Below are 25,374 nucleotides of genomic sequence, written 5' to 3'. Positions count from 1 at the left end.
CTTTTTTGATTGGCACACAACTAAACAGTTTTTTTGCGCTCAAAGGGCGACCAGCTGTCTCTGGTTCATTTAGTGCTCACAGGGGTGCACATAGGAAGGATACTGTCGTGCATGCTTTTCCACTGCATTTTTATTGCGAAAGCAATACTGCTCGCACTTTTGGCCCATCAGTGGTCGTGGCGCCTCCTTACACAGCTGCACGTCACGTGACTGTGTGACGTCACGCCAGACCGTGAGACCCAGCTCGTGGCATCGATGGTGCAGGCGAAGCCTTGCGCGCTGCTGCTGCGGCGCTACCGAGAGAGGGCGCTTGCTGGTGTGACGTCACGCTAGGAGGATAAATGGGGCTACAGCTCGGCTCCTCGAAGTGGTCGGCGCGCTGCCTTGCGCTATGTCGGATGATGTATAGCCATAAGTTTAACAAAGGGCAACCATGTACACACCATCAGCCGAACCAAGACGCAGCCAAGGGTATTGCTTTCGCAATCTTCCAGGTTTAACCAAGCTAAGCCTTCAGCCAATTTTTTTTTGGACACTTGCAAAAACTAATTGCCTCTGGTTGGCGATAAGATGAAGATTAGCGGAAGTTTGTCACACTGTTGCTTTCTTTGATGGGCACAGAACCAAACAGTTTTCTTGAGTGCACGCACCTACGCAGTTCGATTACGCCATGGACATAAGTATTAGTGTAAGAGCAAGAACATTTGATGCTTGCGAAATATTTTCGTGTGCTGATTTTGAAAGCCTTGAACTATGTGCATAAAAATGCATCAAATTTTTAATTCTGATAAGTTTATTTCCTTTTTTATTGTTGTTATTCATGAATAAAGAGCACTGCATATATACCAACGCAAAATATTTTTTTCTCACTTTATGGTCACCCTAGAAAAATTACGGTAATTTTTTTTCGAAATAAGTCCCTAAGGAGAATCAGAATCTGCAATAAAAAGAAATCGACTCTGGGCGGTCACATATGGTGAAAAAAATAGACCCTTAAAGGGTTAAATAACAAAGGTCCAGGTATAGAGCCCTGTGGGACACCTTGTAGAATATCTTTAATTCTTAGGAATAGTCTTAGCTGTTCAATTTGTTCTCAATTTGAAGTTTCATTATCCAAAATCATTGATTATTCATTTCTATGCAAATATAAGTGTTAGCAACAATAATTGAAGTCTTATGGGACAAATATCAATGCAAGTGGAGACTTCTGAACAAAACTGCTGCAGTAGAGGTGGGGTAGTTGTGCAGAGGCACCAGTTCCTGAGCATATGCAGGAGCAGATAAGTACTGCTCAATAATTTCCAGTCATTCACTAAGAATGCCTCATTTTTAGGCAGCCTAGAAATCTGTTATTTTGATTTATGCAAAGCAATTAATTATTTGGATAGTCTCGTCATGTTTCCGTCCAATTGAAACAGTGTGGTGCTGTAGTTCCATACTTATCTCCTTCAGGGAATGCAGCATGTGCATCTGGTGATGTGCTGTTTCCTTGTTTCGTTACTGAAATCATCATAGTCATACCTGCCAACTCCCCCAAATTTTTAAAAAGTTTACAAAGTTTGGCTTGTTCTACAATTTTATGAATGTTGTGTTAAGTTGTATGAAAAGGTAAATTCTGTTTGCAATAAAGTTTCATCAATCTCCTACCATACTTACAGTGGCACTTGCTTCAAGCAAGTTTATTCAGACAAGTTCCTAAAGCAGACAAAATCGGCGACATCAAAGTTGCCGAGTTTCCGCTGTTTAATTTTTGCTGCTTGTGTGCTGCATCTAAAGGTAATTTTTTTTTTCATAGTGTGTATTTATCCTATAAAAGGTCTGTGCTCAGGTTAAATTTGTTTTAAATGCATATAATTTCCCCCTTTACCCCCTCTTCTTTGCTGTGCCGCAGGATTTTAACAAAATTTAATTTTAACAGGTTGGCAGGTATTGATCAATCAGCGGAACTGTATTTGCAAGAACAAAAAAGAAATATATATAAAAAAATTCGCAATTTTGCCAGAAAGGCAAAGCATCGATTGTGATAGTAAATTAGCAAACAGCCATTCGAAGTAACGATAGCCCTTTTATCAGCTGTATCAACTTGTAAACATTCACTTGCTAACTAAGGTAAAGTACAACCCTGGCGATTTTTTCAACCATGTCAAGGTAATAGAATATTTAGGTTTCCAAGACCCCCCTGTCACGCGTCTGATAGTAGAATTGTTATGCAAATTTGCAAATACCTTTAAAGGGATACAGAATAAAAATCGAAGAATATAGAGAAAACCCCACAACTGCATTCCTAAGACACGATTGCTATAGTATATAGTCATTATTCGGGTTACTTTTGAGCGGATGGCTTTATTTTTGACTCTCTATGAGCGGCCACCGCGTCACTCGCAAAGCGCTCCCGCCAACAAGCCGGCGAATCTGACGTCACACCTACCCTCAGCAGCCGCGGAACGAGCTGGCCGGCTGCGCAGTTTTGTTTTCCTCGCGCTGCGCAGTGCAAAATGCAAAGTTCTAGTGAGAGCGATAGCATGAGCGGAACTTATGACTCCGACTTGGATGAGCGGCCTACTGAACGACCACGAACGATAAAGGCGTATGCCTACGATCCGTCCGCGTCGTCAAGCGAAATTGACGACGACCCGCCGCAGCAGTCCCCCTCCGCGGTGCCGAGAGAGTCTGAACCAGCAAAGTGGTGTTTACACTGTGCATTCCGTGTACACGCGTTCGCCTCGAGAGATCATGGGCGGCATCATAGGTGGAAACCAGATTTAAACGCGGTTCCTGCGGCTCGGATCGCAAGCTCGCACCTGTCACGAATGAGTTAGCGGGACGAGAGGCGCACGCCTCATTGACAGTGTTGCATCCGAGGCGGTGCGCCCAGCGTGATTCACTAACGCAAACGCTTTGCCATGTTTGGCTTCAACAGAGCGAGGACGCTTATGCCTCAGGCTATGCAATGTCAGGCGACGTAAGGAATTTACTCTGCGTTCTGCGCAAAGCGGCTTGCTCCGCCTGCTTGGATGGGTAGCTGCTAGCGCGTAAAACATGAAAGCCATCAATGCACAATACAGGTGCCGTGAGTACACACTGTACAAAAAAAAAAAAAACGTAGAAATCGTTGAAGATATTGACGCGTGTACAGTGGCGTAGCTAGGTCGTCTGGCACCCGGGGCCCATAGGTCTTCTGTCACCCCCCCCCCCCCCCCCCCCCCCCGGTGTAGCCGGCGGAAAGGGTGTCTTCAGACGTATATGACACCCCCCCCCCTCCACAGGCCCCTTGCACCCGGGGCCCACGGCCCCCCGGCCCCCCGGCCCCCCCTGTTGCTACGCCACTGCGCGTGTAGATCTCCCTGTACCTACACCATCGGAGCAGGTGTGGCCGGCGGCGTGAGCATAACAGTCGGCTGCCGACTCTCGCGCGGCAGGTGCTTGATGCGCGCAAGTAGCTGTTTTGAGAATAGATGCGATGAAGCAACGGGTGAGGATTGGAGCCAGGCATGTGCAGTGACTGAAATGCGCCTCTGTAAGCAAGGAACGTCTTGTTATTCACGGAGTGAACGAGTACATGCGCAGCGGTTTCAGCGTCCCGTTGTTTCATCGCAGCCGAGCACTCCTTCCCTTGGTGCACACGAGATGGCGCCACCAGTCTCATGTCGGCGAATTTTTTTTCGTCAGCCGTCGCTTCAGACGATGCGGATTTCGATTTATTCTGGCAGAATCGGCCAAACATTTGGCTCAGAACGTCGTACAAACGACAAATTACGGTCAAACGGCACCTGTGCGCAAAACTACAGCGAGAACAAGTACGCGAGAAAAAGACTACCGATGCCTGCCGTTTTCACATGCGCACAGCAGACCCTCGGCATTTTGCGGCGTTGACACGGCTGCTCCACACATCAAACCACAAATCCACGAGATCAAAGACGAGATTTTCGAACAGCTCACACGAGGAAGCGGTACGAATAGGACGGTCGAACAAAGAAAGCGCGTTGCTGCAAACGTCAACTCGCCCCTTCGCGCGCTCAGTGTGGACGATCGCTCGCAATGGGCCTCGAGGTGGGTAAGCGTGACGTGATATCCGGTTTTGCCAGAGCTTTCGGAGGAGGCCGGTAGGTGCTGTGATTTGAGAAATATTTACTAAAATAATTACTTTTCGCTCACTTCTCCTCAGAAAGAGTGTTGTTTTGGTCGCTCTCGGTGCGACAGCTATCACTGGAGACAGAAATCTCGGCGACAAATTTTTTATTCACTATCCCTTTAAATAAGCAAAAAAGTGCAAGAACCTGACCATGCAGTTGAGCGAACCTCTTCGTGTGACGTCGCAAGTGTCTCCACCGGGAAGCATCTTTATAATTGCTAGTAGGTACAGCGGGGCGTGGCGTTTCTCGCGGCGCTCGAAGTTTCTGCGCAAGCGCGAGTAAGAGCGGGTACGAGAGAGAAAATCTGGGGGTCTTTGCACCATGAATATGTGACTCTGCCTAGGCAATACAGAGGAGGCTTCTTAGCACATCTTGTATCCATTTGTCCCCTAGACATGTCGGCATTGCGGAGTGCGGTCAAGTTTGTTTACGCTCCGCCGCTGGCTGCTTGCATGGTGAGGCAGTGGGCACAGACGCTCCATTTGGGGATCACTGCAGCAAAGGTTAACCTGGTGTAATTTATCCAACCTTGGGTCTGTTATATTAGTTTATAGCGGCTATGTACATCTGGCGTCTGTGTTTCCTTCGGATCTTGTAGAGTCCCCTCGTTGGGCTCGACGGAGGGTGGCTAGCATGGCCACTGAAATTAAATATGTATGGATTTATCGTCCTTCCCCCGTCTGCCTGATCGCCCTCTTAACAAAAAAGGATGCACCGAAAACTAGTTGCAGTTTTTTGGCCAACCAAAACAAACCTTCCGACGATTTCACATAATTCATAGTAAATATCCTGAAAAGACAGTTGGAATGATTTCACCTTTCACAGTTGCAGAATGTCTTGCTGAATCAATTGGCCCAGACTACAAAGTCACAAAGGTGGCTAGCGGCGACTCCGTGATAAACAGCATGACAAGCTCCCAAATCTGGTCTCCTTCGGTAATGTAAGCATCACAGTGACTCCGCATCGATCCATGAACACAAGCAAAGGAGTAATTTTTGACAGTGACCTGTTGTATCTGAGCGAGAGAGAGCTCCTAGAAGGTTGGAAGGAACAGAATGTCACCATAGTAAAGAGAATTGTAATCAAATTGGAACAAAAATACCTCCTGAACATCTGATCGTTACCTTTGCATCCAGTATGCTGCCAGAAACATCACAAACGCAATACACTAAAGTCCGAGTCCAACCATACATACCGAACCCTTGGAGATGTTTCAAGTGCCGGAGGTATGGCCACGGTTCATAAAGCTGTCGGGGCCGACAAACCTGCACAAAATGCGGTGTCCACGATCACACTTCAGATAACTGTAATGGCGCACTCCACTGTCCCAACTGTGAAATGGAATGGGCTGAGAAGGCTATAAGGACAGCAGATCAACCCATTACCTTTGATAGATGACCAAGGAAATACCTTGGAAAACGAGGTCGATGCCCTTGGCATACACTTTGTGCGTGTATCAAGCTCCATAAACTACTCAGAATCATTCCTTAAATATAAGCAAATAGCAGAACTTAAGCCAATTAACAATAAATGCTGACCAAATTTACCGTACAGCTGACCTTTTAATATTGCTGAGCTCAGAGCTGCGTTGAGCATGTGTATGAGCTCTGCACCGGGAGTTGACAGAACCGTGTATGACATGATTAAAAACCTGCACACTGACACACAGATTACACTTCTGGCACTTTTCAACTCTATTTGGGCTGCTGGACACCTTCCATCCTTACAGAAAGACACTATCGTAGTACCGGTCTTGAAACAAGGCAAAGACCCATCCGACCTTTCAAGTTACTTTCCAATAGCACTCACAGGTTGCTTATGCAAACTCTTAGAGAAAATGATAAATCGTCGTCTTTTACATTTCCTTGAACCGAAGAAAATGCTCGACCCTTATCAGTGCGGCTTCAGAGAGGGTTGGTCAACTATTGACCAACTCGTGCGCATGGAGGCAAACATTCGCGACACTTTATCCATGAGCAGTTCTTTCTTTATGTTTTATTAGACATGGAAAAGGCTTATGACTCAACTTGGAGATATGGGATTTTGTGAGGCCTCTCAGAAATGGGTATTCGAGGGATTATGCTTAATGTAATTATAAAGTTACTTATCACACTGTTCATTTCGTCTTAGGGTGGGCAATGCTTTATCCAGGTCATTAACATGAGAAACTGGGGGCGCCGCAAAAAGGGATTTTAAGCTGTACCGTCTTCATCATCAAAATTAAGTCCTTGCGCTTATCTATACCTCAGGGTATGTTTTATTTGGTATACGTGGATGACGTATAGTTAGGTTTCAGGTCATGTAACCTTGCTATTTATGAGCGACATGTCCAGCTTGGCTTGAACAAAGTGTGTAAATGGGCAGAAGAAAACGGCTTTAAACTGAATCCTCTTAAAAGTTCCTGTGTCCTACATTCACACCAAAAAGAGGATTATTTGCAGAGGCCAATGTAGAACTACGTGGACAGCACATACCAGCTGTCACACAACACAAATTTTTAGGCGTCATATTAGTTTTAAAACTGACCTTCATTCCACGCTTAAAGCACCTCAAAGAGAAATGTCTAAAAACAGTGAACCTTCTTAAAATTTTATCACATACAACATGGGGCAGTGACAGGAAGTGTCTGATGAATGTGTACAAAATTCTCATACGTACACACTTAGACTATGGGGCCATAGTGTATCACTCTGTCAGTCCAAGTACCTTGAACATGCTTGACTCTGTTCACCACCTACGTATCCGCTTGGTGACCGGTGCCTTCAGGACAAGTCCTGTAGAGAGTCTCTACGTTGAAGCTAATGAGCGGTCGCTTCATCTTCAGAGGCCGTACTCCAGTTTCATGTACTTTCTGAAAGTGAACGCAAACCATGACCATTCCTCTTATGTAAGCATAAAGTATGTGACATCTGCAATGCTCTTCAATAATCGACCTGCAGCTAGAGAACCATTCTCTCTGTGCGTAAGAAAGCTTGCTGAGGAAATAGAAGTTCCAATTCTTAGCAGAACCTGATGGTCCCAGCTAAGCCATTGCCACCGTGGCTGTGGAAGCCCATAAAATGCGATACATCATTTGTAGAGGTGACGTAACATGCCCCAGAGGCACATATTTGAATGCATTTCTTAGAACTTCATTCGAAGTACTTGTGTATAGAGTTTTACACTGACGCTTCTTAGTCGCATGCCAGCATGTTTTCACCGTCCTCTGAATCTGATGTGCTGCATCCAGAAACAAGCATCTTCACCGCAGAAGCTTATGCAATACTGCCCACTGTTAAACAAATCAAGAAAGCAAATCTGCCAAAGCCATTATGTATATACATGGACTTTCTAAGTTGCGTAAAAGCCCTAATGTCACTGCGCAAACACCGGAACCCTGTACTTACCGAGCTTTATTCTGTTATTTGTACATCGTACATGTCTCAGCAGCAAGTCATTATATGCTGGGTACCTGGACATAGGGGCATTGAGGGTAATATGCTGGCGGACCAAATTGCCACATCAATTGCATCGCAAGCTATCAATCCTGCAACTGCTACTCTTGCCTTAGATCCAAAGCCTTTTCTTCGAAAGAAACTGAGAAACCACTGGCAGCGCTTATGGTATGCCGAAACAAGTAATAAGCCTCACTTAATTAAACCACAATTAGGTTATTGGCCCTCCGTGACAAAAACTCAACGAACAGATGTCCTATTCTGTCGTCTCAGAATAGGACACGCATATGCCATACAGTTTTCTGCTGACTGGAAATGAACCACCAACCTGCGGTAGATGTGAAAGGCTCACCATCCTCCACATCCTCCTGGAGTGTCGGGAAGCCGAATCACAGAAACACTTTCCTGTGACATACCAGTAGCACATCCCCCTTCATCTCGTAATGTTTCTTGGTCCAGAACCGCGTTTTTGACACCAGAGCAGTCCTAAGTTTCTTAAACAATGTTGTCTTAAATGTTGTTAACCCTACAAATTTGTTCTGCATCCCCTCTCCTGAGGATGCCGCTGTGATAAGTTTTGTACAGCATATGCCTCCAAGCCCTTGCCTTTCAAAGGCTCACTTAATGCAATAGTTCTTGCAAACGTTTGCCTTGATGTCTTTTAATCTATCATCATTCTTTCAAAATGTATCTTTCCTGTCCTTAGTACTCCTCATTAGCCATTGCCATAATTTTATTACACATACGTTTTACGCACTTTACAGAGACCGCTTTTAGGCCCCTTTGCAGCCATGTCACACCTACCTCTCGGAATTCATCTATCCACTGCAAACTCATTAACACTAGCCTGGCACTCCTTGGTCATAATTGGCCCTTGCGCCATAAAACAAATTCATCATCATGATGCACAACCTTCATGGCCATATATAGAAAACATGGGATGGCGGTGCTCCTTCGTTCCCATTGGAGGGTCGAAAAGCATAATAAAACCCAATAGTGTACCTACAAATCGTCCACTTTAATGTCGACCTACCGCACCCTGACGGCAAGTGAATTGTATTCTTCCTGTTGGAACAGTTTGGAATTGAGTGCTACACGGGCGTTAGTGTGCCGACCATGCATCACCGGTCATGTATAGATTTAACCTTTGGCAAGAATGTGTCTAGTGTAGCAGTACAACCGACCGTGGTGTACCACAGCGACCACAAAACTATGGTCACTGTGGTGATGAATGAGACAAAATAGACTGTAAAATGATGAAGTTTCAGGTATGTGTCTTTATTCAATCAATATAACAATAACCATATAAATCAATTAGTTGTCATTATAGTCATCCCAATACAGCTTCACTGGTTATTCTTCTTCACAGAGTGTAAGGGCACAAAACTTTTCTTCATTGATTTTTTTCCCCTTTCTTTACAAAACAGGGAAGCTCCTTAGTTGACTGAATGTCTAGTTGGGAATAGCATTAGCATTACATGCATGTATGAAATGATGTAAAAAAGATTTTTTTTCTTTTTGAAAAATGGGGAAACGAATATTTCATCTTTAACTTTGGTTAGAGGTTACAAAATATTCGGTATTCAGAATAATTAAATATTGGAAGGTCGTTTACATCGAATACAGCCGACGTCTGATTTTCTGGACTCTAGGGGCTACGAAAAAGTCCGAAAAATTTAATGCATGCCTTTTACGGCCTCCAAGGGCTCAAATCGCCGCACAAACATCCGAAATATCTTTTAAGGCCCGCCAGCACCCTTATCAAGTGTCTCGGTACTCGTGCTGTGACACGAGATGGCAGGTGCACGTGTGTATAGTTAAAGAATGTGTACTGTGTCTGATGTCAGTGGCCCTTTTCCCCTCCTGATATGCTTCACCGCAGTACATTGCTTAAGCTCACTGCGGAACATCGCTGTATTGCGGCGAAGCGAGCATTTGGGAACCGGTATTATGCAAAGCGCCGTGCCTTCCCCACTTTAAAGCCATCGGCAAGAATAACAAAAGTGGAGTGGACACTGTTACTGAAGAAAGCAGCGAATTCTTTCATTGAAAAAATTCACCGATGATTATGATAATACCTAATGCAAAATTGGAGCACAGCTCTATACATGTTTTCGTTTCGCGATGTGTTGGCTGGCGCAGACAATCTGTCTCATGCGGCACGTTGCAAACGAAGTGAAGTGTGTCGCGACTGCCTCGCTAATTGGGAGATTCACAGCAGCCGCCGCAGGTAGACCTCTGCTCATGCAGTGCTTTTTTCCATATATTTGACGCGCGCTGCTCTAGTGCCATCTTGTAGCCATCATCGCTGCAGAGCCCATGATGCGTGGCACTACGCTTCTCATGCTTTCGACACACTCTGCTCCTCCGCTCTCCGCCTCATGGTTCTGCTGTACCCTCCTCCTCTGCTTTCCTCCTCATGCTCTTTTTGCTATTGCCGCCTTTCATCCCCCGGTGTGCTCCAGGTTCGCTCTTTCATGCTTCGCTGTGCTCGGTCACTCTGTCATGAGGGACGGCAATGCACGTCGCAGGAGCGGGTGCCTGAGAACTGCACTCTGAAACACTGCACTCAACAGCAGGAAGCTTGGTAGTGAATGTCGAACCATCTAGGCCTAGCATTAGCGCGGTAGGGGCTACGGCTGCCAGCAGATCAGCCTGCGAGAGCTCCAGTCCGAGATGTCAATATAATCAAGGTGGTGGTGGCGGTAGCTTCAATTATGCTGTTTCGCACCTGCGGTCACGGCACAAAGTCCCGGAAAATCGGATGGCAAAGGGCTTTTTTTTTTTTTTTTTCAAATATTTCAGATGTTCTTGTACGTTGACTGTACGGGGAGTACATGGCAGCTTGACGAAAGCTTCCAAATTTCCAGGCATATGCAAAAAATCTGACATCCATAAAATCTGTTGTTGACTGTATTCTTGTTTGTTTAGTTTAATTTTACTGTATTCAAGTACCCCAGCAAGTTTAACTAGTTGGTAATATGTTCATTATAGTGATCAACTCAACAAGGGTAGACAGAGGCCAGCGGAGTCTCTACTTGCTAATAAAAGGCTTTAATGTGATGAAAGATGTGTATATTGTTAGTATGAGTTAAGTATTTGTTGTTGTGTGTATATATGTTTTCGTAAAAAGCCTTTTAGTTGTGAGTGGCACCACCATTTGCCTCTCTGTCTTTCTGTGTGTTCGTTCATTGAATGCTATAATGAGCATTCTTCAAACTGATTTTTCAGGTTTTGCAGCCACTAATGTCTCTGAAAACTATGATGCCAAGATATTTGCTATTGCTACTCTGATCAGTTCACATCTCATCTATAACTCTGTCAAGATCATTGACCAGTCTGAAATAGATTACCTGGAGCTCTTGTCCAGGCGTACACAGGTAAGGCATTGCTGCTTTGTTTAAAAAAAAAGGAAGATTTTAGTGGCATCCTGAAATTTGACTAATATTTAAGCTGTGCTTCTATTTGTCTTGGGTGTCATGAGCTCAAGGTCTTTGAGTTGTCCCATTTACAAATTTATTGGTTCCAGCACCATGGAGTGTCAAGTTATAACATTCCATTATGATTAAGTAATCAGAAAGCTATCACATTTGTAGACAAGGATGGCATCAGAGGAAGCTGACGTGTGCAGGGTTCATACAGCTTTTTGAAATCCTTGAATACCGTTGAATTTGGAAAAAGAGGTTCAAGGGGCCTTAGAACTCCTTGAAAATAAATGTGCTCCTTGAATTCCTTGAACACTGGGGTTAAGGGCGACTTTTGAATAGTCAAAGCAACAAACTCCACATTGAGGCTATGCCATGGACACTGTCTATTGGGAAACAATCCTAGATATTTTCTTTCCAGAGGGTTGTTAAGCGATGCAATGTGGCGTGTTCACAACCACGAACGACAGGCATGTTTAAATTACCATTGTGGTCGTGGAGCTAGACAAAGCCAGATCAGGCAGCTGAACCTTACCACTGTATTCATTTTTTTTCTAGTTGGTTCACACCACAGCCATCATGGCTCCATTTCTAAGACGTAAGCGCTAGAAATGTCTGGCAAAAAATTTTTTTCAGCATTTGGTCTTCACTGTGACAGGTATATTCGGCTGAAGCAGGACACTACTAACCATGCTAGAAGCTACAAGGGAAATTTTTTTTTTCATAGTCCGATTGGTCGCAAAATGAAAACCACAGTGAAAATCTGATGACCCTGTGCACAAATATGTTGCGCAGTTTCTCTAGCATGCCTGTCGATCGCGTGAGGTCGCAGTTATCAATTCTTAGCGTGCAGTGAGCACGTAAACACACCTTGAACAATAGTCTCTCCCACTAAGTGTGAAGTGCGTGCTGTCATTAGATTTCTGCATGTTAAGGGGTGCAATGCAGCCGAAATGCATCGACGAATGACTAACGTATATGGTACAATTTTGATGAATGACAGCAGAGTGTGGCAATGGTGCAGGAACTTTAAAGCAGGACACACAGACATTCATGATGTAGGTGGGCAAGGAAGGAAGCGAGTGGTAACCGATAATCTTGTTCAGCGAGTGGATCAGGCGATTCAAGAAAATCATCGCTTCGCAAATTGTGTGTTGAGTTGATCGTTTCCTGAAATCTCATGATCAGCTCTCAATACCATCGTGAGTGAGAGACTCCAGTATTGCGAACTCTGTGTGAGGTGGGTTCCCAAGATGCTGATCGACCATCACAAAACACAGCAAATGGGCGCAGCCTTAACGTTTCTCCAGTGCTACCATGATGAAGGAGATGATTTTTTGAAGAAAACCGTCACAGGGGATGAGACTTGAGTCTGTTTCGAAACTGAAGAAACAAAAGAGCAATCCAAGCAGTGGATACATTCTAATTCCCGGAAAGCAAAGAAGTTCAAGTGAACCTTCTCCACCAGAAAATGTATGGCTACTGTGTTCTGGGACAGCAGTGGTGTTCTCTTGGGGGAATTCATGGAATGTTACACGACCATCACTGCAGCCTTGTACAGCATGTCTCTTGAGCGTCTATGAAGGGCAATTCAGAACAAGCGAAGAGGAATGTTGTCATCAGGCATTGTCTTTTTTCATGACAATGCGCAGCCGCACAGTGCAGCTGCAACAAAGAAGTTCCTGCAGCTGGAAGTGTTTGATCACCCACCGTACAGCCTGAACTTGGCTCCCTCTGATTACCATCTCTTTGCCTACAGGAAACGCTGGCTAGGAGGGCAGGAGTTTGACTCAGACGAGCGGTAGACCTGTGTACAGAATTGACTGGAAGCACCGCTGGTGGCCTTCTATGACGAGGGTATAGGAAAGCTGGTACCACGCTATGGCAAATGTCTCAATCTGAGAGCAGCTATTTAGAGAAGTAGCTGGAAAGTGTATATAGATATTCCAAATAAAACAATTTTGATTTTCACTGTGGTTTTCATTTCGTGACCGATCTGACCTTGAAAAATAAGATAGCCCTCGACATCATTACAATGTAAAAAGCCACTTGAAGAGCTTTATGTGTGTGTCGTATTCAGCAACACATGGCTGCTGGCCCTTTTTTGTGGCACGACTGAGCGGTGAAGAGGCCAAGCTGAATAATTGTGATATCCAAGGAGAATGAGATTTCACTATTTTCCAGTGTATGCGTACTAAAAGGTTTGTTTCCCCCTCCTTGAAATTTGCCCTTTGTCATCCTTGAAACTCGTCAATTGTCCTGGTATTTTGAGTCTAATGTTCTGTACGAACCCTGCATGATGGCAGATGTCTACCTGAACATAGTGCTGGTGTCTCTATCAGGCATCTGTGCCGTTTGGATACTTTCAATACTGTGAGCATACATTATACCTACAGGTATAAAACAAAACTGCTTCGTTTATTCTGGGAAACTTCAATCATGGCAGCAGTATCACAGCTTTAAACTAAGTCTCTCTGTTCGCCCCTTACTACAACAAAGAGCTCATGCTGCACTGGTAAATTAGCACAGGCTGCGCTGCTACTTATAGAACAAATGCAACACTATACTGTAAAGCTGAATCACATGCATATATCTCCACAAATAGACAATGTATGCAAACTAGTGCTAGTGATTATGCATCTTTCTTAATTTGCTCCATTGCAAGTGTCAATTAGGCTTTGGAACAAGCAATGTTCAGTGCTGTGTGTTATTCGCTTCCCCTTATATAAAGCCCATATATAGGCAATTTAAGGGAAATAATCATGAAAGGAAACATTTATTAGTCAAGGTGGGCAAACTTTGCACTTTTATCAGAAGGCCTGCTTGAAACGACACCGAGTGGGCAGGTGGTAGCCTTTCTTTTCTGGCTTCTGTGACCCTCAGAAGCCATCTTAGTCTATTCTCATGATCTGTAGAGGCAGTGGCCACCATGCTCTCACTATGCAAGGCCCACAGGAACAAAATAGAGGGCCCTCTCTGCACAAGCTAGTGGTACTAATGCTGTATGCATTGCCGTACATACTGTTGACTGTCCATAACACCCTGTCCTGTGCCCTTAACTCTTTGCTTACCACTAGAAATGTGCTCATTTTTCATTCTTTTATGTTTTAATGTTTTATTTCAAGATGTAGTACCAGTCACAGCGTATACCGTGATACATAAAGTTATAGCCTGATCATCAGTGTTTTGTATGGATGTAAAGCAGTAATAATTGCTCAAACTGCTTTTGAAAATTCTTATGTGAAACTTCAAAGAAGCACCGCAGGGTGCTTCTTTGTACAGTAATATTGTACAGTAGTGAATGAGGGCACTTTCACAGGCTGTCTTTAATATGTAAGAAATTAAGCTGCTAGTTAAGTTTCGGCCGAAAATTGGTTGGAAGTTGACTGCGTGCTTTTGCAAAAGGTAAAACCCCACACGACGGGAAAGATTGTTCGTAATTTGTACATACGCTGTCTAAATGCTGATCAATAAAAGCAATATATGCTAAGCTGAAGCTCAGTAGCGCTGTCAGATGGTGCATGGCATTGCTAGTAGACGTTCAACATACGTGTTTGATGTGTAAGAAAACTATCAGTTAAAGTGATCGATTCGACTCCAGATTTTTGCTGACGGCCAGGCAATGGCGCACCTACTATGCATATTTTACTGATATCGGCATAGAGATACTGGAGCCCAGCAGCTGGCTGCATTCAGCTTATGGAGGTGATGCATGAGTGTGCTCTCACAGGGTCCTGAGTTTGTGGCCCTACACCCGCTGCAGTGGCTCAAGGGCTGGCTCTGATCTGCTAAGCATTAGGTTGCGGGTTAAATTCTCAGCAGTGGCAATCCTATTGAACCATGGATGCATGTTAAAAAATGTCGGGTGGTTGAAATTAATCTGGAGCTCCTGCTGCAGTATCTATCACAGCTTGGAGGTTGCTTTGAGGCATTTAACCCCGCAAGTTTGTTTAATTTCTGGCCTTAGAGTGGAAGCAGCAGGGGCACGGGACCAGCATTGAGACTCAAGTGGATCAATTCCTCAGCAGAGATCATGCATTTTAACAGATGTGTTTGCACTCATCTGCCTTCTACCCACTGCAGGACAAAGGCCTCGCCCAGTATTGTCCAGTTACCCCCATCCTGCAAACTCCATCCTAGGCCTCTGGCTTCCTGATCTCTTCAATGCATGTAATCCTCTACCAATGGTGACTGCATTGTCCTTACCTTGGCACCCATTCTAGCAGCCTAACAGATTGCTTTTTATCTGTTTATTGCATCGCATGACATTCTACTTGTTCTTAATCTCAACTAGAATATCAGCTACTCGCATAATGCTTCATATCTCCTAATGTTATGCATATCATTTTCTGTTTTGTTGCTTGTTGCGCAGCTCTTAGCTTCGTTTCAAGCTTCTTGTTGTCCTCCAAGTTTTGGCTCTTTATGTTGGTACTGGCAGAATAAAAAATTTACTGTGAATGGCACACCAGTTCTAACCTTCCTAAGTACTGTGACCCCCCCCCCACCACCCCCCCCAGTAACATCTGGCTTATTCTGCAGAGAGCCCCCCACTAAGCTTCACTCTATGTGGTTCTTGTGCTGAACATTTCCAGGTTCAGTTTCTACTGCTATCCTCTTGAGTGGGAGTCTGCTAGCACATTCAGCTACATTGAAGGTCAAGAGCTTATTGTGAGATAAATATGGGAAATATTAATGGGTGCATGCTTTATCAAGTCCCACAGCAGTCAAGGACTCTTTTATGAAGAATGTTTATTGTTTGCATTATCATGAGTAAACAATAATTACTGGAGTGAAGACGAAAAGCACAGAAGAGCACAACTGTGGGAAGGTGGAAGGTGATTAGGGTGCGACAAAAATAAAAAGTTCCTTTGGATAGAACATTTGGTTGCTGTGCAAGGTCATCAGAAATCGGCACCTAGCAACCGAGGCTTCATGGCAATGTGCAGTGTTTTGGTACACTTTGCCTGAGCAGAGAGGGCCCATAATTTTGTTCTGGTTGATTTGACACAGTCACTGTAGCAGCCATTGCTTCTATGCATCATAAGAGTAGATGAGTGCAGTTCTCAAATTGTTAGAGATTTCCATGAACAGGTTATCAACTGCCCCATGTATGTGTTTATTATATCGTCTTTCAGTTCCTTTTCATTTTATAGGAGAGGCAGTAAAGTTTTATTTTGTTAGCTACACAGTAGAACATGAATCTACATTTACCTTTGTACTCTTTTAACAGCTTTTTGCTTTAAGATCACAGCTGTCTCGAGCCAAGTGGAATGGAGAGTTTGTTCATGACCTGCTAAGCTTTCCTCCTTTGTTGTGGGTATGTGTCCGGAAATTGTCTTTACTCTATAGTGGGTTCTTTTGTCTTTTGAAACATACATGCAATTTTTTTTATACATGTCTTAATGAAATAAATATATTTATGTGAACGAACATATATACGGTGCTGAGCAATTGAAATGCGATGCTCGGATCGCATGGCGGCCAATGCTGTTTGCACCACCAGAGAGTGCTGGGGGGTTGCTGTCAGACCAGATACAGTTACAATCTGTTATGAAGGCTCTCACTTTTTATTATATATATCACAAATAATCAGCTTGGCGTCTTCACCGCTCAACGGTGGCGCAAAAAAAGAGCCAGCAGCCACATGTTTAGAGTATCTCGTTTCAATTGCAGAGCATAGCACATATATTACATGAATCTTGTTATTTGCCATAATGGTGCAAAAACTAGATCACTTCAATAGAGTTAAACTGGCTTTATAATATGTCTATATATTTATAAATATAACTGCACATTTTTTTTTCATGTTTATGAGCTTGTCCATTGTACAAGTCGAGGTAGCATTAAAAGATAACTGCAACTATATAATAAAGATTCTACTGCATAAAATTTTAACTATTGTTTACTAATTGCCCAAGCCAAGAAAAGAGAGAACATATAAGGAGGAACATGAAAGTCCCTTCTTGTGTGATGTCCTTTTTCCCAGCTTGAACAATTCATAAGCAATTGTTAAAATGTACTAACTAGCCTCTCAAGATGTTGTACTTAAGCATATAATGTCTGTGCGCATGTAGGACATTTGTGTGTGTGTGTGTGTTACGGGAACTCCGGCATCAGAGCTAGCAGTCGAAGAAGTGGAGGACAATGTGACTTGTGAGCGCGAGCGCTGGTTCGAGGCTCGGCTGGGCGCTCATAGAGAAAGACGTTCAACAAGAGCGGACACTCCCATAGAGCCCAATTGCTGAATTGACTGTAGTGCACCAAGCGCATGGGATTGACATCTTCCGGTTTCGGTTTTGGGCGCGGCTGGCCAGGACTGGGACCTGCTGGCGGGGACAGAGGGACTGCGCCATTCCCACATTGGCACCCAACGTTGGGTGCCTAATGGGGGCTTAGGGCCGTGGCTTTAGAGCCAGTGGTCAGCTGAGGCTCTCAGAGACGACACAGAGTGCAGGAGACATACAAAGGACAACCTTTAGTGTCCGGAGCCCAGACCAACTGAGATCCAGCTTACTGATCGTTGCTCCCTGTGCCAGGCTCGCTGCACGTGGCCCGGGCGCATGAGCCCCGCTCCGATCATGATGATGGCGGCACCGCTGTGCTGCCATGTGGCCGATGTCCCCATGATATATATGTATATATTCAACTCAGTTGTTCAATTAATTGAGCCCTTGTTATAAATCCGTCAAGAACTGCTAAATATGCATAACTTTCAAACCGTCAAATTGGTAGTGCATGAACATGAAATACGCTAATTTTCTCTGTTCAAGTACACTTTCTGTTCTGAAGCAACACAAACGCATGTGCATTGATGACAAAACTCTGCAAGCAGGCTTCTTTCCAGAGGCGGTGCTCACTCTCCTAATAGTTGCAAGGCAAGAAATGTGATCAGTCATGTTGTTCTCTTGTTATTTCTGTCAGCGTATGAGCCCCAACTTACACCCTTCTTTGAGCAAAAGGTCCCCCATTTTACTGGAAGCATCTAAGCTATGTGGGGAGGTCTGCTTGCCTGGTTTTGCATGTGGTTTGTTGCTCTGTGAATTTGTTGGGTGTTAAATTCTGAGGAATAGCCTCATTCTCAAACTCAAATATTTGTGGGACCTTAAAAAGAAAAGTGCCTAGAATCAACGAAATAAAGGTTCAATATGGAAAGTGGTCTACAAGCTCTCCTTTCTGTGATAATGCAATCAGCCCATTGAACGTTTAATGATCATTTGGTTGCCGCATTGCGTACCTTCTAGTCAAATTCCCTGTTTTCTTTTATCTTGGATGGGACAGGTTGTACAAGACTTTGTGCAAACAACTGATAACAACGAAACACCTACACAGTGGCTTCGCAGGCTAATGGAAGCACATACCAGGGAGAGCGAAGAATACAAAATAAGCCTCTTGGGTAGGTGACTGTTTCTTTATATTTGCAATAATTAAAGCTAGGATTAACACCTAACAGTTGAAGGTAACGTAAACTATAGTTGTAGTTTCCCCATTTGTGTTCTGTGGTCCTTACAAGCAAAGTGAAATAATAGTTGGAAATAAATTCTTGCTATTTGTTGTTGTCATCATTGTCTGTTTGTCCAGCAGGTCCTATGTGTGTTGTTCAACAAAGACTGAGACTGGATGCTCTGAAACCTTTATTTCTGAAACTTAATCGTTGGCACTTTTATCCCTTTCTATGTAACGTGCAGTCCACTTATAATGATTCTGCGTATAACAATATATCGATTATAACAAGGGTTCAAATTAAGTAAATCAACTTATGCATTAGGGCTATGAGAAAAAGAGAGTGTATATAACAATATGTTATGACCGCATGTCAGACACAACAATAAAAATTCTCCCTTCTGTAGGGCGTTTTCTATGTGGACTAGCTTGACTTTTGCGTTGCTAAGTCCCTCTTAGCAACAATGATAGTTTTTAATGATGCTGAGACGGGTGAAAAGTTTGCCTATGCAGGTTTGTATCTGCTGCCATTACCGCGCAGTGCGTCCTGCCCGCCCACTGATTGTGAAAACCATTGATTGATTGATTGAAACTTTTATTAGAAAGGATGGCTTGTGGCCTAAGAGGGGGGTAAGGGATCAGTTGAAAGGAAGGATGCCCGTCTCCTTAGTGAGGGAAAGCACACCATTAATTCTTCTGGTGACATCTCGTTGCGATGCGACCCAGTGGATGTATGATGCCACCTTTAGTGGTCGGTTGTGCTTGTCTATGAGGCTGGCTATGGCAGGGCAGGACCAGATCACATCTTTGAGGTCGACATTGATTGCAGTACAGTTGGGGCATCCCACTTGTGTCCCTCTCCATGTGCTCTGAACATCTGGTGTAATGGATGCCTTAGCTCTTGCCTTGTGGATAAGAACCTGGGCTGCTCTGGAAAGACGAGTGGGAATGGGAGGAAGGATGCTGGGAATGGGGGGGTGGGGGAACTCCTGTAGTAGAGCCTTCTTGATGTGCTTCAGTCGGGCAATCTTGTGGTCTGGTACAGGGACAAATGATGGGGAGCCATAGGTGTGGTCCAGCAATGGTGGGCTCACTTCAAGGCTATGATGGCAGTTCTCTCTTTTTCTTGTCTGCAGCCTCACAGACTGCCCTGTTCCACGCTCCCCTCATGTTGTGGCCTGGTGTCCAGTGTACGAGAATGCATACACGTCTATTATTTTGCAGGTGGCAGCAGGCTTGTTCAATGTGGTGCGTCATGGTAGTCGTGTAGGATCTGGAGTTCAGTTGCTTGAGGGCCTCTTGACTGTCGGTGTAGATAGGAACTGTGGCTTCTGTGGGCCCATCACAGAGTTGAATGGCTTTTTCGATGGCTTGTAGTTCAAGTTCTGTGGCTGTCCAGTGAGCATAGCTGCTGTGAGTCGTGGCACGTGCTTGCCTGTTTGCTGTGTAACAAGTGGTAGCTGCATACATTTTGCCTGAACTTTCATCGTATCGTAAGGTAGTGTCAGTGTATATTTTTGTTCCTTGGTGCTTTTTTTGGGCATCTAGTACTCTTTGGTGTCGGTGTGCCCTGCCTTCGCCTTTGGTGTTTTGTCTGGGTTGTGTAACCCTTATTTCATTCCAGGGTAGAGGGAGCTGGTCCAGCTCTGGCAAGTGCAGGTTCGTGCTATGCAATCTAGATGGTAGTCGCTGACAGTTCAATGTGTTCCTCAGCCTCAATTCGTGGTTATTCTTCCCCGCAGGGGCGTCTGCGTCAGCAGCCGTTTGGTGTGTTGCGACACCACGTACCCGAGCACACGAGGGTTGGCCCCTCCCGCGTGTAGCTGTGCGCGGCTTAGCCGTGTCTGGGGAAAGGGGGATTCTGGGGGTTGAGCCAATGCTGGGTGTTTGGACCTTTAAGGCCCCCTGGCACACCTCTTTGGCCTCTGCTTCACATAGACGGCACCTCCAGGCTGACCCACCTGGGGGAAATCGGTAGTCGCCTTTTCCTGTCCTCCTCTCCATCTTCGTCTTTCTCTCTCACCTTTTCCTCTTTCCTGTCTTCTCTTTACTTCTTATTACTTCCGTATTTCCTGGCGGCAAGGATTAACCTTGTGCATTATGCCCAGCCTCGGGTATAGGTATTTGGTTATAGTGGGGATGTACCGCTGGCATGCACAGAACTGAATACTTCTCGTCCTGTGTCGTCCCCTGGTTGGGCTCCATGGTGGGTGGCGGCCATCCCTGCCGAATATATTATTATTACTTATGCAATCAACTTTCCCTCCACTCCCTGATCGGTCCTTCAAGAGGGGCGCACCAAAGATTCCTTCAACTTCTTCATGAGTCAGAAAGATACATTCCCAAAATACCATGTTATTCACAGTCAACATGAAAGCAAGACAGTCCAAATAATATCTCCTTTTGTTGTGGCAAAATCATTGGCAAACTCCATCGGCCCAGGCTACAAAGTAACTAAAATGGGAAGCGGCGATCTCCTGCTTGAACTTCGTGACAAGACACAGTACAGTAAATTGTCAAAACTAATTGCTTTTGGAGATATTCCAGTTTCAGTAGGCCCACACAGATCTTTGAACACTGTCCGCAGTGTCGTCTCTGAAGATGACCTGCTCGATCTCAGTGAAAGTGAGCTACTTGAGGGATGGCAAGAATAAAATGTAATAAAGGTCCAGAGAATAACGATTAGGTGAGACGGCAAGGAAATCCCCTCAGAACACGTAATCTTAACTTTTGGAACTAGCAATTTACCAGACTCAATAGAAACAGGATACTGCAAACTCTGTGTAAGGCCATACATTCCTAACCCATGCCGATGCTTCAAGTGTCAGCGGTTCGGGCACGGTTCACAAAGCTGCCGAGGGCGCACTACTTGTGCAAAATGTGCATCAAACGAGCACTCATCTTACACTTGCACTTCCACCACCCATTGTGCTAACTGTGACGGGGATCACCCAGCGTACTCTCGTTCTTGCCCACCCTGGGAAAAAGAAAAACAAATCATCGAAATCAAAATCAAACTGAACCTTTCCTTCCAAGAGGCGCGAAAGCGCTTCTCGATGAACCAATCTAGTCCGTCCTACACCGGTGTGGCGCGCCGGGGGGCAGTGCTACATTACTCGGCGGCCGCCCAAGTCACACGCCATCAGCCCCCCCCCCCCCCCCCCCCCCGGCCGGAACAGCCAGCGCTGTTCCAGCTCCCGCAAAGGAGGAACAGCAGACCCTCGGGCCTGTTAAACCCAGGGCCACTGCTCGTGCAGATCGGCCCACCACTCCCGCGAAAATCCCCGCTCCGCGGGCAGTATCTACCACCTCAGACGAGGTGATGGACACAACAAATACAACTCCGGCGTCTCAGACGCCCAAGCAACGGTGCAGCTCTCTCGAGTGCGCCGGGAAGAAAGAAAAATTCTGTATCACTGGGCCTGGAAAGGCCTCGTGAGCTAATCTAATCTCTATCTCTTAGAGACACAGCACAAAACATACATACATACACAGATATTACAGTGGAATGTGAGGGGTTTACTCCACAACCTAGACGACATCAAGGAACTTTTATATAGGTACACCCCAAAGGTGCTGTGTGTCCAAGAAACACTTCTTAAACCTTCACAAACAAACTTCCTCCGACTGTATGCCATTTTCCGAAAAGACCACAACGAGGCCCTTGCCTCGTCGGGCGGTGTGGCAGTAATAGTAGATAAGAGTGTTGCTTGCCGGCAGTTACAGCTTAAAACGCCCCTAGAGGCAGTTGCAGTAAGAGCAGTGCTTTTTAGTAAGCTGCTGACAATTGAATTCTTATACATTCCTCCCAACTGTCAACTCTCCAAAACTGAATTTGAAAGCGTTATTGCGCAACTTCCGGAACCCTACATTGTCGTTGGAGACTTAAATACCCATCATACCTTGTGGGGCGACTCTAGGTGTGATGCCAGAGGGCGTCTGATTGAAAACTTCCTCTTCAGTACGGGTGCATGCTTGCTAAATAAGAAGGAGCCAACTTTTTACCGCGTTGTGCACCAGACATTTTCATCTATAGATTTATCCATTGTTTTAAGTACAGTCGTGCCGTACTTGGAGTGGAAAGTACATAAGGACCCATACGGGAGTGATCATTTCCCGATTGTTTTAAAATTAAGGAAACGGGACGAATGTTCTTCACATGTACCCCAGTGGGAAGTTGACTCAGCGAACTGGCAGCGATATGGAGAGCTGACATATATGACCTGGGATGATATTTGTACGCTTAGTATTGACGATGCACTGTCATATTTAACCGCATTTATTCTCGACGTAGCGTCAATATGTATCCCGCAAACAAATGCATCGCCTAATAAACGACGTGTTCCCTGGTGGAACGATGAATGTAAGGAAGCACGAAAGAAACAGAATAAGGCTTGGAATCAGCTCCGTGACTCTCCGACTATCGAAAACCTTATCAGCTTTAAGAAAATAAAATCAGAAGGCAGAAGAACGCGCCGCCGTGCCAAAAGGGATAGCTGGCAAAAATATATTTCCGACATTAATTCTTATACAGACGAAAGAAAAGCCTGGAACAGGGTAAACAAATTAAAAGGCCACGAAACTCACCCTCTACCATTAGTAAACACACAAGCAGACACTCTTGAGGACCAAGCTGATTGTCTAGGAGCGCATTTCGAGCACATTCCCAGTACATCTCATTATACAGATACATTCCTAAAATACCAGCGACTAGCTTCAAATGCAGAACAGCTGCATTTGAGTCGGAAAGGCACATCCAATGAGGCATACAATCGTCCATTTGGAATGGCTGAGTTCCAGGCCTCACTGAACTGTTGCAACAAGTCCGCTCCAGGAAGTGACAGAATTATGTATGAGATGATCAGACACTTACACCCTGAAACCCAAAAAACACTACTGTCACTCTTCAATTCCATGTTCTCTGCCGGCTACATTCCTTCTGTCTGGAAAGAAGCAATCGTAATCCCTATTCTCAAAGAGGGCAAGGACCCTTCCTCACCCAACAGTTATAGGCCTATAGCTCTGACAAGTTGTCTATGCAAATTATTTGAGAAAACGATTAACCGTCGCCTCATCCATTATCTCGAAAGCAGCAAGATACTCGATCCCTTTCAGTGCGGTTTTAGGGAGGGTAGATCCACAACAGATCACCTTTTCCGCATCGAGACAAATATCCGCAATGCCTTTGTCCACAAACAGTTTTTCCTGTCAGTATTTTTAGATATGGAGAAGGCATACAACACAACCTGGCGCTTTGGAATCCTCCATGACCTGTCTGAAATGGAAGTTCGAGGCAACTTGCTGAACGGGATTCAGAGTTACCTCTTCAATCGCACGTTCCGTGTTAGAGTTGGTAACGCTCTGCATCGTCCATTTACGCAAGAGGCTGGTGTTCCACATGGTGGTGTGCTGAGCTGCACTCTTTTTATTGTCAAAATGAACTCGATCCAGACTGCCATACCAAATACTATGTTTTATTCTGTATATGTAGATGACATCCAGATAGGTTTCGAATCATGTAACCTAAGTATCTGCTAGCGACAAGTACAGCTTTGCATAAATAATCTAAGTGGGCGGACCAAAACGGTTTCAAGCTAAACCCACAAAAAAAGTACATGCATCCTGTTTTCTAATAAGAGAGGCATACTGGCGGACCCCGCAATAGATCTAAATGGAGAACGGCTATCTGTGAGCCATGAACACAAATTTCTAGGAATCCTTTTAGACAGTAAGCTGACTTTTGTACCACACCTGAAGTATCTGCAATCAAAGTGCCTCAAGTCTATGAACCTGCTGAAGCTCTTGTCACGTATATCTTGGGGAAGCGACAGGTGGTGCCTTTTAAAGCTGTACAAAAGTCTAATATTAACACGCCTTGACTACGGAGCAATAATCTATAATTCTGCCGGACCTAGTGCTCTAAAAATGCTAGATCCTATTTACTACTTAGGTATCCGCCTTGCTGCAGGCGCCTTTAGGATTAGCCCTGTGTAAAGCCTCTACGTCGAATCAAACTAATGGTCATTTCATTCTACTATATGTGACTTGTCCACTGCTAGGCCGTTTTGTAACTGCCCAGCCACTAGGCCTCCTCTGTCCCTCCGGTTTGGAAGCACTCTCAGAAAAAACAGAGGTCCCTCTTTTACACAATGTCCTAATGGCTCCTACACGGCTTCCACCGCCTTGGGAGTGGCAGGCTATCTATTGTGACATCTCTTTCTTAGAAATATCGAAACGAGCCCCGGAGGCACATATATATTCGCATTTTCTGGAACTCCAGGAGAAGTACTCATGTGATGAATTTTACACAGATGCTTCGAAGTCTCCAGCTGGTGTTGCTTACGCAGCTCTGGGACCCTCACTTTCAACATCTGGACCACTAAACCCACACACCAGTATCTTTACAGCGGAAGCATACGCCATTCAACACATACGGCTAACAAATATCGCTAAGGCTATTCTCTTCACAGGCTCATCAAGTGTAGTGAGAGCCGTGATTAGCTTACAAAAGCATAAGAATTCGGTTTTTAATGAACTGTATGTAGCTTGTTATGCTCCACATATATGTGCAACCAAGCGATTATCCTATGCTGGGTACCTTGCCATAAAGGTATAAAAGGCAACGTAGCTGCTGACGAAAACGCTGCATCAGTGAGTTTTAGCGACACAGATGGAAATATCCCCATTCCTGCCACAGACCTAAAGCCCTTTCTGCGCCATAAATTGAGGAATCATTGGAAAGCAGAATGGGATACACAAACATTGAATAAGTTACATATTATAAAACCTAGATTGTGGACTTGGATAAGTGACAAAACAGCATGGTACAAGGAAGTACTTCTTTGCCGATTAAGAATAGGACACACTTACAGTACTCACTCATACCTCTTGACTGGCGGAGATCCTCCTACTTGTAGTAGGTACGGCGATAGCCTGACAGTC

General features: G+C 44.8%; 1 protein-coding gene across 2 annotated transcripts in view; it reads left to right on the top strand.

Moving 5' to 3' along the window:
* The window catches only part of LOC142580196 (uncharacterized), a 215,653-nt gene that overhangs the window by 25,967 nt on the left and 164,312 nt on the right, over positions 1 to 25,374 (top strand). Inside the window, exons 5-7 of one of the 2 annotated variants that reach the window (XM_075691079.1) lie at positions 10,799 to 10,947; positions 16,223 to 16,309; positions 18,271 to 18,385. In XM_075691079.1, coding sequence (XP_075547194.1) covers positions 10,799 to 10,947; positions 16,223 to 16,309; positions 18,271 to 18,385 — 351 coding nt within the window. The remainder of the gene's footprint in view (positions 1 to 10,798; positions 10,948 to 16,222; positions 16,310 to 18,270; positions 18,386 to 25,374) is intronic. The other variant, XM_075691081.1, reaches the window with a different exon arrangement.

Source organism: Dermacentor variabilis, chromosome 1 (assembly GCF_050947875.1).
Source record: "Dermacentor variabilis isolate Ectoservices chromosome 1, ASM5094787v1, whole genome shotgun sequence".
In the NCBI taxonomy this organism is placed as follows: domain Eukaryota; kingdom Metazoa; phylum Arthropoda; class Arachnida; order Ixodida; family Ixodidae; genus Dermacentor; species Dermacentor variabilis.
Note: the sequence above shows the minus strand (reverse complement) of the source record. Positions and strands in the feature narration are given on the sequence as shown.